General features: G+C 43.6%; 3 protein-coding genes across 5 annotated transcripts; 1 reads left to right on the top strand and 2 right to left on the bottom strand.

Annotated features, from left to right (window-relative positions):
* Positions 1-25: 25 nt before the first annotated feature.
* On the bottom strand, positions 26-2,303 carry LOC119554505 (troponin C). The gene is made up of 5 exons (XM_037865442.1): positions 2,144-2,303; positions 1,955-2,072; positions 1,839-1,895; positions 741-992; positions 26-395 (listed from the first exon to the last, which is right to left on the bottom strand). Exons 1-5 carry the CDS (start codon positions 2,153-2,155, stop codon positions 367-369), a joined length of 468 nt encoding a protein of 155 aa, XP_037721370.1. The 5' UTR covers positions 2,156-2,303; the 3' UTR covers positions 26-366.
* A 1,763-nt stretch (positions 2,304-4,066) lies between these two features.
* Positions 4,067-6,965, top strand: LOC119553042 (liprin-beta-2). Its single transcript, XM_037863107.1, has 3 exons — positions 4,067-4,498; positions 4,562-5,505; positions 5,566-6,965. The coding sequence occupies exons 1-3, from the start codon at positions 4,298-4,300 to the stop codon at positions 6,461-6,463; spliced, it is 2,043 nt and encodes a 680-aa protein (XP_037719035.1). The 5' UTR covers positions 4,067-4,297; the 3' UTR covers positions 6,464-6,965.
* An 86-nt stretch (positions 6,966-7,051) lies between these two features.
* LOC119553040 lies at positions 7,052-12,653 on the bottom strand. Of its 3 annotated transcripts, none has more exons than XM_037863104.1 (2): positions 11,940-12,653; positions 7,052-9,444 (listed from the first exon to the last, which is right to left on the bottom strand). In XM_037863104.1, the coding sequence occupies exons 1-2, from the start codon at positions 11,995-11,997 to the stop codon at positions 7,313-7,315; spliced, it is 2,190 nt and encodes a 729-aa protein (XP_037719032.1). In that variant the 5' UTR covers positions 11,998-12,653; the 3' UTR covers positions 7,052-7,312. The 3 variants fall into 3 exon arrangements, with proteins under 3 accessions (XP_037719032.1, XP_037719034.1, XP_037719033.1); XM_037863106.1 differs by lacking the exon at positions 11,940-12,653 and adding an exon at positions 10,258-10,456; XM_037863105.1 differs by lacking the exon at positions 11,940-12,653 and adding an exon at positions 10,133-10,455.
* Between the last annotated feature and the right edge of the window lie 3,728 nt (positions 12,654-16,381).

The raw sequence follows: 16,381 nt of genomic DNA, 5'->3' as shown, positions 1-16,381 counted from the left end.
ACAAAGGAAAACAAAATGTTTTGGGTTTTTTTTTGCTATAGCATAACATTTATTTTTTCGCATACACAGTATTCCGTTGCTCTTTTAGTATAAAAAAGTAGTACAAAAGTTCTATTTCTACTCGTGTTTGGCATTGTCAAACTGAAGTACGTGGATTTGTTTGCTCCCTTGAAACAAAAAAAAAAAAACCGGGGGAAAATGCAAATAAAAAGTGAAACAAGTGTGCAAATAGGAGCAAACAAACGTGTGCCCAACAGGTGTGTGTGTGTAGTGTGTGTGTTTTTGTGTTTCCAGGGGGTTTTCCGAGGGGGAGGGGGGGTGGTGGTTGTGGGTGTTTTGAGTGGGTGGCAGACGCAGTGCGTTTATTTACTCGCCGGTCATCATCTCCATGAATTCTGTAAATTAAACAAAATGACAGACATTAAACCGATGCCACAGAGCTTCAGAGCAACCGCTATATGCATTTATAAATAAATATTCCATAAACACGAAAACAAAAATGTAGATATACGAGAATGCCAGGGGAATGAAAAATGCGTGTGGAATATGTTCGGAATCGAATTTGTGTGTCGCGACTAAAAATAGCGACCGATATGCTCCATGGGAGCGGTGATCAAGCTGTCATAATCGAGCGATCGCGCGCGATCTCAAGATCATCGCAATTTATGATCACTATATGCTGAATATTATATGTGGGTGGATGCTATGGCAAGCCACTAGAATATGGTATATGGACTCACCATCGAAATCCACTGTACCGGAACCATCGGAATCGATCTCCTCGATCATGATGTCCAATTCCTGCTCGGTCAGCTGGTCGTCCAGCTCCTTGAGGATCTCCTTCAGGCAGGTGGTGGGAATGAAGCCGTTGCCCTGCTTGTCATAGAGACGGAACGCCTCGCGGAGCTCCTTCTGCATGGCCTCCGCGTCCTCCTCCACGATGAACTTGGCAGCCAGCTGCACGAACTCACCGAACTCCAGGCGACCGGACTCTGAAAAAAGCCAAAAATAATAGGTGGCATATAATTAGCTAACTGGAATGATAGGCACTAATGATGGGGGCCCCGAAACAGCGATGATCATAAATCAATGACAGTGGGGAACTGAGATATGATCATCAGTCGATAGTGAATCATCTTTGAATTGGTGTAATAACCAGCTAAAGATAAGATAGACTAAGCTGAAAATGATTTTTGATCACAAAAGTTCAAACCCATCTAGAACTAACATTTTTCTATCTATCAAGCGGAATCTTTATCAAGGTATATGTATATTATTATAATGCTCTGATTTCATTTATCTTAGGTTCACTGATTTATTTAGAGCACTTAAATATTTATTTGCTTGTTCCTTGCTGTAATATGATATTTTTCTGCACATTGTTACAGTTGATTTCATTTGCACAAGTTCAATTGAGCATAATTGGCTATTTATAAAAATACTTTATCGATTAAGTCACAAACAAAATTTTAGATTATTTCTGTATATTAAAGGTATAATTTCTTAAAAGATTTTTATATAAATTTATTAATAGTCTTGATGTTTTTGTATTTTATTTAGTATTTACTCGCACTTTTTATTTTATTTAGGTAGCACCTTTGTTTATAGCAATTTAAACTCACACTGTTATAGTTATTTAAAACCGAATTAAATTAAATGTGTGCCACTGAAATTGTAAATAGACTATTTTCAGCTAATTATTTTAATTGGAAGACTATTTGACATAAATAGTGCGCTTTTTCTAGCTAAAAATTTGATTCTATTTTGAAGGGTGTTTATTAAATCGTATTTAATGGTTCAAAATTATTAGATTAATGTATATAGAGATTTTTACTTACTGTCCTCATCGACCTCCTCGATCAGTTCCTCCAGGATCTTCTTGTCGAAGGGCTGACCTGCAAACCCAAAAGGATTAGTAAGCCCTTACAAAGGAACTCAGCATTCCAGGACTCACCCATCAGACGCAGGATATCGGCAACCATCTCGGTGGGGATGGAACCAGTCTTCTGGTGATCGAAGCTGTTGAAGGCCTTCTGGAGCACGGCAATCTGCTCGGGGGTAAGATCTTCATCCTGGCATAAGCAAAAAAAAGGGTATTCCTTAGTGGTAATCCTGGGAAACTGGAGGGATCTCAAGTGCTTACGACGCTGCTCATGTTGCTGCTGTTTTTGGGGTGTACGTGTCTATAGGATCTGAACTGATCAGCTTTATCTCACGAACCGATCGCCTCGGAATATTCGTTCCAACTACGAGGCTGCGCCGATGCGTTTTCCAAAATATAGACCAGAATCGGTGAACTTGCCACGCACACAAAACAAAAATCGGAAAAGCGGAAAAACACGAATACGGCCGATTGGTGGGATATGCGGATCGTTGGAGTATATGTAGCGTTTTTCCACGCCGCTGCCTGAATTTTATTGTTTTTTAGAAATAACTGTAAATGTGCGATGGGAAAAAGCGAAAATAAAATGCGATCCGAACGGATCCCGCCGCATTCGCTTTCGCAGCCGGAGACTGAATACGAGCCGTATAGTGGTTTTCCATGGCCAATAATCGGTTGTTGTTGGATGGAGCATCCCATGGAGTGGGCTGTGGAGCTGGAGGGGGGGCATCCACGATCTCTGCTATAATGCGATGCGTTGCGTCCCCTCGTAGAACAACACGATCGGTGGAATATATGTATATATCTGCCACCAGATGCACGACAACAACGGGGAGCAATTTGGAGAAATCGTCACTGGAGCAATGCCCCATTCTCACATCCAGTGAATCGCAGGTGGGAGCAACATATGTAGCGATCGGATCTGTGATGTGTTGTTCAAATATAGCATAAACATATTCTCGGAATCGAGTAATGCCATTCACTTTTGTTTACCTATTCCGTTGGCTCTACAATTGTCAAAATACACATTTGTGTGTATTTGGCTTAAAAAAAAAACACTACAAAGGGATGAACATATTGTTCCTCATACATTTAATAAAAGTGGATAAAAACATACTCACAACATTTGCAAGGTCACAGCTGATACATCTTAGCCTGTACTCACAATAAAAGTTCAATCTCCAAATGTGATTAAGTTATTTCAATACTCAGAGATTAAAAATTGTATTATGAGAAAGTAGAATTTAATAATACAAAGTATAATACCAAAATATATTTAATTACAGTAAAAAACTAATAATAGGAACCCAAAACAGCACTTCTAGATACAATAACTTATGTTATTGGATCTCGATTTTGAAGTGGGATACCTCTATGAGTTTGTGGTGGAATTCTCTAATATTCTACATTTAAATATTCTTTTTTAAAATGATCAACATTTTAACCCATTTTCATGTTCCGTATTTCCAATGGGTTTCAGAATAAGACCCCAAAACTGCACTTCTAGATTCCCTAACTTAAGTAATTGGGTCTCGATTTTGAAGTTGTGGTGGAATTCTCGAATATTCTACACTCAAATTTTCCATTTTAAAGCGGGTCAAAATTTTAACCCATTTTCATGTTCGATTTTTTCGTATTTTCAATGGGTTTCAGAATGGGACCCCAAAACTACACTTCTAGATTCCATAACTTGAGTAATAGGATCTCGATTTTGATGTGGGATACCTCTTTGAACTTGTGGTGGCATTATCTAAAAGTCTACATTTTAATATTCTTTTTTAAAGAGGGTTTAAATTTTAACCCATTTTCATGTTCGATTTTTACACCTATGCACTTCTAGATTCCATAACTTGAGTTATTGGATCACTATTTAGACATGGGATACCTCTATGAAGTTGTGATTGTATTTTTAAAACATGTGATAAAAAAACTTGTCTATTAAGTGCATTAAAAGTTGATAAATAAAAATTACGCTTATACAAATTTATTATGATGCATTTATATTATAAAAAAGATTTTCACTTAAAATCTAATCGCCTGGCCCAGTGTGCTGTTCTATCAAATTTCAAAAGCATGATTGATGTTTGGCTATCGATAACACCAAAATATCTTTATAATTAAATCATTAAGGTGGGTGTAATGGCTACCCGGTGGGTGTATTCGCTATAACCGATAGACCGATGTGTTTCGACAAGCAACGCCTGGCGATATCGAAGTCCGATAGGCCTAAACTATTTTCGTGATATTTTCCCCCATTAGCCCTAAAATTAATAACCATAAATGCCAATTTGCCACGAACGTATGCGAAATGACGTGCCTTGCCTGAGCTGCTTACATAACGATGCACTAGCCGCGCAATAGACGGCCCACACACATCGATCACCCGGGATTAGCGAGGCTTACGACTTGGACTCCATGGCGACAGTGACGGAGGGCAGCAAAATGCTCGAGGCGGCGCTCCAGCAGATGGACGGCCTCATCTCCAGCACGGCCACCCAGGCGGGAGCGGGATCGGTAGCTGGGGCAGGGGCTTCCCTGACCCTCAGCGAGCGCAACTTGATTTCGGCCACCAATGTGCTGTCCACAGCAAAAACTTTGGCTCTTGCCCTGCAACAGGTGAGTCACTCAAAACAAGATAAGATACAAGGGAGCTCACAGCTCATATGTCTACCATTGCAGGTCGGCCTGGCTGCTCCAGCCCCGGATCCTGTGACGGCGGCCATCATCAGCGACTGGCTGGAGACGCACATACCGCGCCAGGACTCCGACGAGCGGATGCGTCGCCTGCAGCGCGACAAGGAGGGCCTGGCCCTGCAGTATCAAATGCTGGCCGAGCGCGTCTCGGAGCAGGCCGACAAGATCATCGAGCTGGAGGGCCTGATAACCGAAAAGAGCCAGCAGTTGTGCAACAAGGAGGAGCAGCTGCAGCGCCAGATGATTTCGCGCTCGGCTTTGGAGACACAGAAGCTGGAGCTGATGAGTGCCTTAAGTGAGCTGAAGCTGCATCGCACTGCCCTGGAGCAGGCCAACGATGGAGGTGGTGGCATTACCGCCACTATTCCATATGGCAGTCTGAGCAATATCAACCAGAAGGCCTTCATGGGTTCTCCCAAGACGCCGCCCTCGGCGCTGCGCCACCAAATCAAGCCGCAGTTCCACAGCCTGCCCCGGTCGCATGGCAAGTTGGCCAACAACAATAACAACCGTGCCTTGGACGTGAATGCCAACAGCAGCGGCAAACAGCGGAACGTGGCCTTTGCCTCGAACGAACAAATCTTGATCGAGGACAATCCTCACCAGGCAGAGGATGTCATGACCTCCAGCTTCATGTCGCAGTTCACGCCCTCGCCAAAGCTGAGGGAACGATCTGCCCGCGGCTTGCGCAACATACTCGGCAAGTTGCGGCGCAGCAATAGCAGCAACTGCGAACTGACCGCCTTGGAGCAGGCCGAGCCGCAGTTTCGACGCGGAGGATCCAGATCGACCGCCGGTGGACGCATAGAGTGGAGTGCCCAGACGCCGCTGTTTGGAGAAAACGAAAAGCACTGGACCACTTGGGGAGTTCAGGAGGTGTGCAACTGGCTGGCCTACATGGGCCTGGGATGCTACGAAGATAATTGCCGGTGAGTCAACAATCCGTAATCACAAAAAACAAAATGACTAAATCAAGTGTTCGCCCCCAGAAAATGGCTGAAGGCTAGTCCCTCTGTGTCAATCTTCACCGCCTCGCCAGTTGATATCGAACGAGAGCTCAATCTAAAGCTGCCGCTTCACCGCAAGAAGATTATGCTGGCCATCGATGAGCTAACTGGAAAGGAATTCGACGATCTTACTTTAAAAGCATCCAGCTTGGATGTGGCCTGGGTTCTGCGCTGGTTGGATGACATTGGTCTGCCCCAATACAAGGACTACTTTATGCTGGCCAAGGTCGACGGTCGAATGCTGCACCGCCTAACGCTTGAGGATCTGTCCCAGCTGCATGTCAGCTCCTGCCTGCACATAGCCTCGCTGCGGGCGGGCATCTTGTGCATGCGCCGCATGTCCTGGAACGCAGAAGGACTGATAAGGCGCTCCATCAAGGTGGTCAGCGAGGATGAGGGTGCAGCCAGTCCGGACAAGGAGAACGTGGAGCTCTGGACAGCCCATCGCATAATGGGCTGGTTGCAGACCATCGACCTGTCCGAGTACACGCCCAATCTGCGTGGTGCTGGTGTCCACGGGGCTCTGATGCTGTACGAGTCGCGATTCAATGCGGATTTGCTGGCCGACCTGCTGTCGATACCGCCAAGCAAGTCCCTGTTGCGCCGCCATTTGGCCATGCACTTCAAGGAGCTGGTGGGTCGGCCGGTGATCCTGAGCAAGCGAGATGCCGAATCGGCACCCGGCTACCAGCCGCTGAACATCACTGCAAAGTTGAAGCCGGTGAAACGCACGCAGTTCTCGCTGAAGCGCCGCAAGAGCTCCAAGGGCCAGAGCGACGTAGACTGGACGGAGTACGTATGCCCCATGAATGCCAGGGTGCCGGAGTACTCTCTGGTGTTGACGGCCAAGGAACATGAGAGCTCAATGAGTTCGAATTGATGACGAAGTCGAAGGACGCACAAATCGATTGCAAGCAAAAGGAAACGTGTTTTTTAGTTGTAAGCCCAAGCCTGGCCCAGGATACCCAAATGAATGAACTGCCACCTGAACTAATCAAGCAACCAAATCCCCAAATCGAACGACAATATTAGTGAGAATTTATCTGAGCACGGGCTCGCCCCATCTTCCAAACATCTTTCGATCGAATTCGAGTCAAAATTCAATCGTCTACCTAAGCATACCAGCAAACATTTTGGAAATTTTTTATATATTAACTGTAACTAACATTTAGGATAATCTGGAACCGGGATGCAATGACATCTTCTATATAAGCATAACGATGATAACGAGAAGTATTCGCAATGGCATTGAAACGACCTTGAGAGCGAGCATAACCCTAAAAGACTTATCGCCCATTTTGGAGTTTATCTTTTGTACTAACACGTTACTGTATTGACGTATATTTTGTAAAATACAAACTACGATGCCTTTTTACCATAGACTACCTATAATTTGAATATTTGTATACTTAAACCAATTGGTTGTACCATTTTTAATATGAAATTACTAAGTTATATCTTGTATGGTTAAACATTGAGTTTATTTATTAACAATAACATTTTATTATGCACTAGAAAATCTGATGAACGACTAGGAAGCGCGGCTGAGGATCATTGATCGGATTGTGGTGCAGCCCGCATGGACGGAATCGGAATCGGCATGGGTTGCTCTGCTCCAGCCTCAACTGGCAACGCCGACCGGTGATGGACCGGCCATAAACAGGTCTTAAACTTAAATCTTTGGCAGTGCTTTGTGTGTGGCTTGTTTCCGGATCTCCTGCCGGATGTCCTACGTGGTCTGCGTCTCCCCACCTGGTAAGCTATCCTCCCGACCACCGCTCTGGTGCTTGGCCAGGTCGCTCTCCGGTATGTGGTCCTTCCAGTTGCGGAAGAGGTAACGTGTGAACTTCTTCAGCTGCCTGAACTTGCAGTATGTGGCTCCTTCGGCGGACTGCAGCTGCTGGGTTTGGATGAGGAAGCCCTTCTCCTTGAAGGTCTTCTCCAGCTTCTCGCGCTGCTTGGATCTTCTCGAGGATCGCCGCTTGCGGTCGCTCTCGGAGGAGGATTTCGCCTGCGTCTGGCCAGGCATGGGACTCTGGGAGCTGGAGCACTGGGATGCCGGACTTTGAGGCCCCACGGCAGCCACCAAGTGGTTGCTGCTGGGCAGGAGCAGCGTTGACGTGGGCGACTCCGGTGAAATGTGCAGCAGCTCTGGACTGAGATCGGTGGATGGTGGTGGGATATCCACGAACAGCTTCTCCTGCTGGCCCTGCTGTTGGTTCTGCTGGAGCTGCTGCTGCTGATCGCGCGATATGAACTCGTATCCCCGCATGGTCTTGTCCCCAGTGCCATTGTAGTACCGGTAGTTGCCCTCCGCGTCCACCGAGAGCATCTTCTTCTCCTGCAGCGTGGGCTTGGCCCCGCCGGTGAATTTGAACTTGCAGATGCTGACCTCGTTGGAGGGACTCGACGAGTGCTCGGCGGGCATGGGCGGTATGAAGATGGCCGACCGCTTGCGCTTCCGCATGGCCAGCGGCGACGTCTCATTGGTGAAGAAACCACTTGGTATGGGTATCTTGAGTGAGAGCTGATTGTCCTTCTCAATGGTCTCCAGCGGCATAGGCATCCCGCCCAGGCTGCAGGATTCCACCAGCTGCTGATAGTAGAGTCCTCCTGGCTGTAGCAGCAACTTGGCGGCTGACAAGGACTGATCCTCGCTTCCGGCCACCTCTAGAGTTAGGGGTTTCCCCGAACCAAGTGGCGTGGTTCGGTGGGAGGAGCTGTCCGTCGTCGTCGTGGTCGTTGTGGGCGTGGTCCTCGTCGTGGGCTTTTCACTGTCGCCGCTGGAGATGGAGAAGCGATCGCCGCTTTGGTCTCGCAGGCAAAGATTGAGTGGCTCCTCGGGCGGCACTGATACCGTGGATGTTAACGCCGGCGGAGCAGCACTTACCGGCATGGCTGCCACAGAAGCGGGAACAATGGTGCCGTAGTTCTTGTAGATCAGGTGGCAGATGTCCGCCTTCTTGGGCTTCCGACCGCGACGTGGCTTGTAGTTATCCAGCGTGATCTCGCCCATGTAGGGCAGATCGGCGTACTTCAGGGAGCTGCGCTTGGAGGCGGTGGCTACCTCGGGACTTTTAACAGGCACTACGGATGTGGCTGCAATGGGGGAGGATCGCGAGGTGGGAGGTCCAGGCGGAGGTCGAGGAGCGGCTGACTGCTTCTGCTGTTGGCGCTCCGCGCTGCGTTGGATCTCGGCAATCTTCCGCAGCCAGCTGCGCACGTTCTCGTGGGCCTGACTTGGAGGAGGAGGAGCAGTTGGCGGCGGAAGCACCGGCCTGGATGGCTTCCTTCCCTGGGTGGCCTCGTAGTGGGCGGCGTACTCGGCGGGCAGAGCCTGATGGTGGAATCGCAGCTTCATGGCTCCCGTCTCTCCTCGTTTTTGGGATCGGTTTTGGCTTGGCACTGGTCTTACTGTCTTTTGTGGCGTGGGAGCAGCGGGTTCCAGCTGCAAGGGCTGCCTGTTGGCTTTTCGATTACCCATCAGAAGATTGGCCTTCAGCTGCTGCTTGGTCAGCGGACTGCAGGTGCCGTTGTGCGGAGTCTCGTGGGCAATGCTTTTGCGGGCCAGGAGCGTCTTGAAGGGATGGTCCTCGTCGTGGCCATCATTGGTGGCGCCATGCGAGATCAGTGGGTCGTCGGAGCCCTGCAACAGCAGCCGAGTGCTATTGAGATCCAGCCGGAGTTGCGGATGCTCCGGCGTGGGCAGCCAGCACTCCAGGTCGGGATCGTGCTCTAACTTTATGTTGGGCAGCAGCTGCTCCAAATTGCTGCTGGCCGGAGCTAAGGGGACCAACTCAGCTTTGGCAGCATTGCCGTTCAGGTCGCAGACCCTCGTCAGTTCCTGCATTCTGATCCTGGCTGAAATGGGGAGTTAAAGGAACAGTTAGTTTGTAAATGCAAGGGAAGATGTGGCGTATACGTAATGTACAGGAATATGTTGCGCATACGCAGCATTGGTCTTGACTGGAATACAACATTTTAATAAGAGATGAGGATTGCTTATCAACATGAAACTTGGATGAAAAGGATGCTCCAAGGATTGAGAGTTATTGGCGAACTGGTAAGTTTAGAATTTTAAAAATAGAAATAAGTAGAGTTTGAATAACATCCATCCTGACTAAAAACAGATGGTAGTTAAAGGTAAATATGAAACTAGCCCTACGTTGCGTATACGCGATGTGAGAAACACACGTTTTCGCCTCGGTTTGTGTTGTTATTTTGATGATCGCCGGCAGGGGAAGGGAAAGATGGACTCGGAGGCGGAGGAGCAGGCCTGATCTCTCTCTAGATCGGTGGCCAGCACGGGAATTCTATTTAAAATGTCTACGAGGAACTGGCAAGTGGCGCTCTCTCCGCCAAACACACACAAACGCACCACGATTTGCGCTCCGAAAACGAAATGTGTTGTTTTTGTGCATGAAATTCGATTCCCTGGGCCAAAAGCATGCCCATAAAAGGTTTAAATAAGAGGCCTGAATGGATGATAATGAAATCTAGAACAACCAGTTATAGGATAACATTTAGTGGTCTGGGTTATGGCTATTACCTAGTTTTCCCACGATTTGTACGGTCAAGGTGCCCCGTATGAATATGAATCTCTTTCGGACGGACCCGTCTTCGGTCTCTCAGTCTTGGCTCAAGATGATATATGGGTAATCCCAGCCGGATCACCTCCAAAATTCGTCACAGTCCACAGTTCACTTCACGCTGCCAGTGGCAGTTGGTCGAACAGAATCGCCGCTGTGCGCGTGTACATCGTGTTGACATCCAAAACGCAACTAGTTGCGGGAAAGCCGAGTCGCGGAAAGCATCGCTTCTTCGGAATATGCTCCTTAGATGGACCGCCGCGGAGAGCACAGTTGTACCGCCGCCCCACACACAATAGAGGAAAATAGAGGGAAAATCAAATCAAATTCCTCCGCTCTTTTTCGACTTTTCCGAGATGCGTTGTCGCTTTCGCTGCTCGACACACCGATGGATGTCGTGGTCCGTATTTAACGCCAAAGACGAAGCTATTTCGTGTGTGTTCATTTTTAGAAAAATCCAACTTGTTGCCGGCCATATAGAAGAGCCAACCGACCCCCTCTCTGGCCGATCGGACAAACATCATCCCATATCCACAGCACCACGCAGAATGCGGCGGCCAAAAAACAAAAAGAAGAAAGCGATTTCGAAAGATGTATTTTCCGACGTTTTTCATTCATGGGCTCTGCCCGCCAGCTTGTTTATTGTATCAACGGATCAGGGTGAAAACAAATTGGTTCTGTTTAGGTAGTAGTTTCCCCAAATCGTATAGAGGGTATCACCTGGTCGATCATTTAGTTTCCCATCTCTCTATTTCGGTGGCTATGCGTACATGCGATCGCTCAGTTTTGATGGCATTTTATTTATAGCACCTGGGTACTTCGGGTTAGGGCAACTAAGAATCGCCTGCGCCTCTTTCGGATTATGATTTGTCGGGTAAGGTAAGGAAAGGAAGAGAAAAACACCTCCCGAAATAGACAACGGATCGAGGCGGGTCCTCTATTTCGGGCAGCGCACATGGCAATATAGGTCATCTCCGGTTCTACCTGGAGTGGGTACACAGAGAGAAAGGATCTAGTGGGTAGTAGAAATGTCTTCAAAAATATTTGGAATTTTTTTAAGATAACGTGACTCAAATTATTACATATAAAAATATATATATATATATATATATATATATATATAAAGGAATATTATTATTTTAAAAATAGGAACGATTTTCTTAAAGATAAACAACTTAGTCAAAAACTAAAACTGAAAAGGTAGTATTTTAAGGAACCCCATAAATACAAAAAATAACTTAAGATCCATACTATATATATATCTGTGCTTATATTACTAACAAAAAATATAAGAAATTTCATATTAGTAATCAAAAATGGTTTGTAAAAATGACACCATAATTCCACTAACAAATTGATTAATTTCATATATTTACTGTGTTAACAACCATGATTGATACAAAAAAACTTGATGTCATAATTGTATTCAAATAATTTGAGTATAATAACGTACAAACAAGTATGACGCCATTGCTGTGGCTAAAAGTTATTATTTTCTTGCAATTGTTTGTTCAGATTGTATTTTTTTCAAATGCCTCTAGGCAGTATTGTTATAGTAGGTCATGGGCTGAAGAGTCAGTGGGTTAAGTCACATCTAATCACTTTCTCTGCTGCGCAATCTAACGATACTTGGAATATCGGAATATCAGAATGCAAAGCACAATCGAAAACCCGCCTTTTGGGGCAGCGTTCTTCAAGCGACTCATTTGGCTGTTCCGAGTCGATAAGGGGCCTTATAGCTCAGAACACTCGATAATAAATACCTACCCGATTTAAGCTGGAAGGAATGCCATTTCCCATCGATCTTTTTTCGACTGTTTCGCATCGAACTTCGCAAAGATCACTGTGCAACGATGGTGATGACGCTTTGCCGGCGGCAGTGGGTGGGCGAGTTTTTCGCGACCTGCAGAAGCTTTACATTCTACAAGTTGGCGGTTAGACGGTGGTTAGACGGCGGTTAGACGGCGGTAAGCGGTATGCGGTAAGCGGTAATTGGCAGCCCAGAACCGAACCGGAGCTTACATCACCGGCCAGCGGCGTCCAACCTACGGATCCGTATGGGAGCTCTTGAGTATTGCACATCTATTCGGCAGCTGCGACTTTGCGACTGCTGCTGCTGCTGCTGATATCTCACAGTCAATACCTGCTTACGCGAACGTACATATTTGTATTTATGGCCATAACTGCCACTTCAATCGCCCACGCTGCTCGGTGTGTTGGCCATGTCGATTGCGAATTCTACCGACCAGGTCTTAAGTCTGGCCTTGCCTCAAGTTCACTCTCTTCCCGCCGATATCGAAAGTTGTTCTCATTCCCCTGGGAATTATTTCACTTCACTGCAGGTTATCATAGTCTTCACGTCAAATTTCGATTTGTATGATGATCAGCCGGTTAGAACTTGCGATTCCATATGCAAATGCGAACTGCCGCCGGATTCAACTGCCATTCAAATCAGTTTCGTTTTCGTTCTGTTAGCCAATTTGGCCAGGTGGCCAATGTTTTCAAGACAGGCCTGCCATATCGTTGGAATAAGAATAATAAACAAGGGAACTCAATGATATTTTTATGGTAAAAGTTTATTATTTGCAACTTTATTTTTTAGTTTCTTCTTTGTGTTTTTGTTTTCATGTTTAAATGTCTATAAAGTATATATAATATATATTTCTGCATTTTTTGTGGTTTGTGGTTTTTTTGTTTATTTTTTTTTTAATTTTTCATAATTTTTTTGTTTTTGCTTTGTTTTGTTTTTATTTAACTTGCCAGTTGTTCTTTGTTTATATACCTATTACACATTTGCATAAGTTTTTGTGTATAATAATTATTATTAATAATAATTTAATTGTTGTAATTATAACTTGGTTTATAATCTCCTCCCCCTCTCTATGTCCAATTTCCTGCTCCTCGTTTACTATAAGTCCCCGCCTACTTATCATCCTCATCATCCTTATCAACCCTATCATCCTTATCATCAATGTCGCCCATCAGCGACGCCCAGTTTTTTTTGGCAAACGAAACAAAATGTACACTGCTTGCCCATATTTTGAAACTGGCAATAATTAATACTAGGGTGTTTGATATTTCAGTTATTACGATTTATACCATCTCCATCTCTCCTTATTGTTAGCCCCTCGCCGCGATCTGCATCTAACTAATCTGCTTTTGCTCCTACTGCTTCAGTTTCTGTGTTTTCATAGTTGGTTGGTTCAGTGTGTTCCGGAATTAAGCAGATCTCAGGGAAAGAAAGTGATCAGAAATTAACCTGGGGTTGGTGTGGGGATGGTGTCTTCCTCAATCGATCGGTAGTTATTGTTACTGTAGTATGTACTCGTCTGTTATTATGCTGGGTTTATTTATGTGGTATCCTGCAGTAAGTCGCATAAATAATGTTTAAAATATACTTCTGTTAATAATGCTTTAAGTATTAAAATATTTATAGTTTTGTCCATAATTAATTAATAGTTTTCTTGTTCGATAGCATTTACTTGTGTTGTGGGCTTCCAGCCGCTTTCCGCGTGGCAAAACATCGCGGAAAAGGCCGATTGAGTATATATAGATATATATCTGTATTGTTTTTTCGGTGTTTACTTTCATCCTTTTGTTTTAATGAACGAATGCACAATTTTACACACTTCGCCATTTTGGTTTCATTATTCATAGATTGTATTTAATGTACATATATGTATAGTATATAGCGTATATTTCTATAAATAGTTATATAAAGACCTTTTTGTTGCTATTATAAATGATTTACTTAATTGTTCTTCACGTCTGTCCGTCTGTTTCGATCAACTACTTTTGACTATTACATCCTTACCATCCATCTCGTTAGTTCGGCATTTTATGTGTGTAAATATAAATTTTGTCATATTTAATATATGTGAGTATGCATGTAATAGCTGTGTGCATGTTTCTGCCTTATATCCGTTTCCTTTCTGATGTAGTTGAAAAAATGCGTAAAGTGAGAAATGCTCGATTTGTGTACAAAGTGCATTCGATGTCAGAATTCAAATCAAAGTCAATGATAGACGAAAGACTAGAGGAAAACTCCTGAACTGTTCCGGGCTCACAGTGCCAGTGATCCTGTTTATGCTCTATTTATATTTTATTCTTTTTGATTCTGAAACCATTTTACATTTAACATTTAATTCATGTGTTGTTATTCTTGATTTCGTCTCGTTTGGTTTTGGTTTTGGTTTTGTTCTCTCTTCCGAATTCGAAATTCCTCTTGACAGACTTTAAAGGAACTGATCACGAATCGTGTTGGAATCTGCTTTGCTTCAAATTAAATCGATAAGAATTCTTTATCTGCATTTTCTGTTTTTACATTTATGCTACTAATATTAAGTGCAAGTTCTCTTAATCTTAAATGTCATTTGTTGAATTTTAATGTTAGGTTTTTATTTTAGTTTTCGTTTGTGTTTCTCATTCACATTTTGCTGCTAATTTCTTATTGTTTTCGTTAAAGGTGCTCTTCAAAAATCTCAAATAATGGATTGATGTAATCATGGCTAAGTACTTGTATTGTGTGGGCTTGTTCTGGGGATCGGAAAAGACGAATGTAATTACATAACTCTTGGGCAATAGCAAATCAATTGAAAGTGAGGCTAAGTTACCAAAATCAAACCACATGCCGTTGCTTACGTGTGTGTGAGTGTCTGTGTGTTTGCATAATGCTAAATACGGACGGATTTCTAAACGAAAAGTATATAGAGTGTATAAAGAAGCTGTAGCTGTAGTACTGCATCCGAGAAATAGTTTCTGAAACGCATCTCAAGCTACACTCAAAAAATACCAAGTGTACATAAGTATGTGTTTTTCTGATGTGTTGATGCTAAAATCTAGACTAGCTTTCTTTTTTTTTATGTTTTCTTTTTTAATAATATGCAATAATTCAACCCCCTGGTTCGGGTTTCTGTTTGAGGGATTTTATACTATATACAATATAAATTCGCTTTGACCATTTGGTTTTATTCGATTAGCCTGCTGCCAACTACATGAGTTATATCTCTGTATCTCGTACCTCGATCTAACATTTGGCTAAGTACTAAAAGATAACAGTTTTATCTACAAAAAATAACTTTGGGCCTTTTCAACGCCAATATCTCCAGCCGTACACTTATTCCTCCCATATCATTCCATCCGATTCGGTTTGTATAATTGCAAAATTGGTTTATATAATGCTTGGTTGACCTTAGCTCGCTAATAAATCTTTCTTTGTTCATAGTAATAGTAATAATTGTCATAATAATAGTATTATAATATATCGTCTATATAAGTACGACTAGTTTCTGCTTTTAAAAATGTTTAAATTTCTCCTTTCCTTCCTCCCTTTTGTTTTCATATTTTTGTTGTATTTTAAATGCACTTTCTGAGCTTTCTTACAAGCGCCGCCAATTATTGTTGCTGGTTTTGTTATATTCCTATGGCTACTTCTGCCTTTCCTTGTCCCATCTATGCCCATGGTTGATGATACTCTAAGGATCTAACCCTATGCCTATCCAAGCGAAATCTATTTGGTAAGCAAAGCTTCAAAAGTGTGTCACGAGCTTAAAAATATCGTATCGAAAAAAGTGCGAAAGCTTTGGGGGGAAATTATATTACAAATGAATTGAAATGTTTCGGTATCAATACGAAATTATCATAGTTACTTGATAGGTTTAGTTTACTATGTATTTAGATTTAACTGCATGTATTACCCTGTATCCAATATGTCATTCTTGTGTTCCTATTAAAACCAAAGCAAAAATGCGTTATAAATATTAAAGGCAAAATGTTTTAGGCTTGGCAAAAAGATATGCACCCCTATCCTTCCCTTTCTACCGATCAATCTTACACTAGATCCTTCGTCCCGTCGCCTTTTTGGGCCCTTGTAACTGTGTCTGTGTGTTAGTTGGAGTGTTGATTGGGTGTCCTTGTAGGTGTAGTTAGAAAACTAGTGTATGCAATTTTGGTAAGTCCTTGGTTATGGTGGGGTTAAGTGCTTGTCTCTATCGTTATTTATCGTTATCGTTAGCTTTAGTTTAGTTTTACCTTTACTTTTACTTTCTTTTAAATACCTGCAGAAAAGTGTATCTAAATATATTTTTGATTAGTAAGTTCTAAACTTGGACTCCAGTGTTTTTTGGTTGTTCTTCTTGTTTGTTCATGTTCTTTTGTTTCCGTGTCAGTGTTGTAAGCTTCATTCACTACTTTGTCTAACCTTGTCATTA

Source organism: Drosophila subpulchrella, chromosome 3L, assembly GCF_014743375.2.
Source record: "Drosophila subpulchrella strain 33 F10 #4 breed RU33 chromosome 3L, RU_Dsub_v1.1 Primary Assembly, whole genome shotgun sequence".
In the NCBI taxonomy this organism is placed as follows: domain Eukaryota; kingdom Metazoa; phylum Arthropoda; class Insecta; order Diptera; family Drosophilidae; genus Drosophila; species Drosophila subpulchrella.
This window is presented reverse-complemented; position numbering and strand designations above follow the sequence as displayed.

Bases quoted from the DNA above. Each gene is read 5' to 3' on its own strand.
- LOC119554505 (XM_037865442.1), bottom strand. The intron at 993-1,838 runs GTAAGTAAAAAT...GGCTTTTTTCAG, and splicing joins CGAGGAGGTCGATGAGGACA to AGTCCGGTCGCCTGGAGTTC. The intron at 396-740 runs GTGAGTCCATAT...TTTAATTTACAG, and splicing joins CGGTACAGTGGATTTCGATG to AATTCATGGAGATGATGACC.
- LOC119553042 (XM_037863107.1), top strand. From the start codon at position 4,298: ATGGCGACAGTGACGGAGGGCAGCAAAATGCTCGAGGCGGCGCTCCAG. The intron at 4,499-4,561 runs GTGAGTCACTCA...CTACCATTGCAG, and splicing joins TGGCTCTTGCCCTGCAACAG to GTCGGCCTGGCTGCTCCAGC. The intron at 5,506-5,565 runs GTGAGTCAACAA...GTTCGCCCCCAG, and splicing joins TGCTACGAAGATAATTGCCG to AAAATGGCTGAAGGCTAGTC.
- LOC119553040 (XM_037863104.1), bottom strand. From the start codon at position 11,997: ATGCGAAACAGTCGAAAAAAGATCGATGGGAAATGGCATTCCTTCCAG. The intron at 9,445-11,939 runs GTAGGTATTTAT...TCCCCATTTCAG, and splicing joins TTCCTTCCAGCTTAAATCGG to CCAGGATCAGAATGCAGGAA.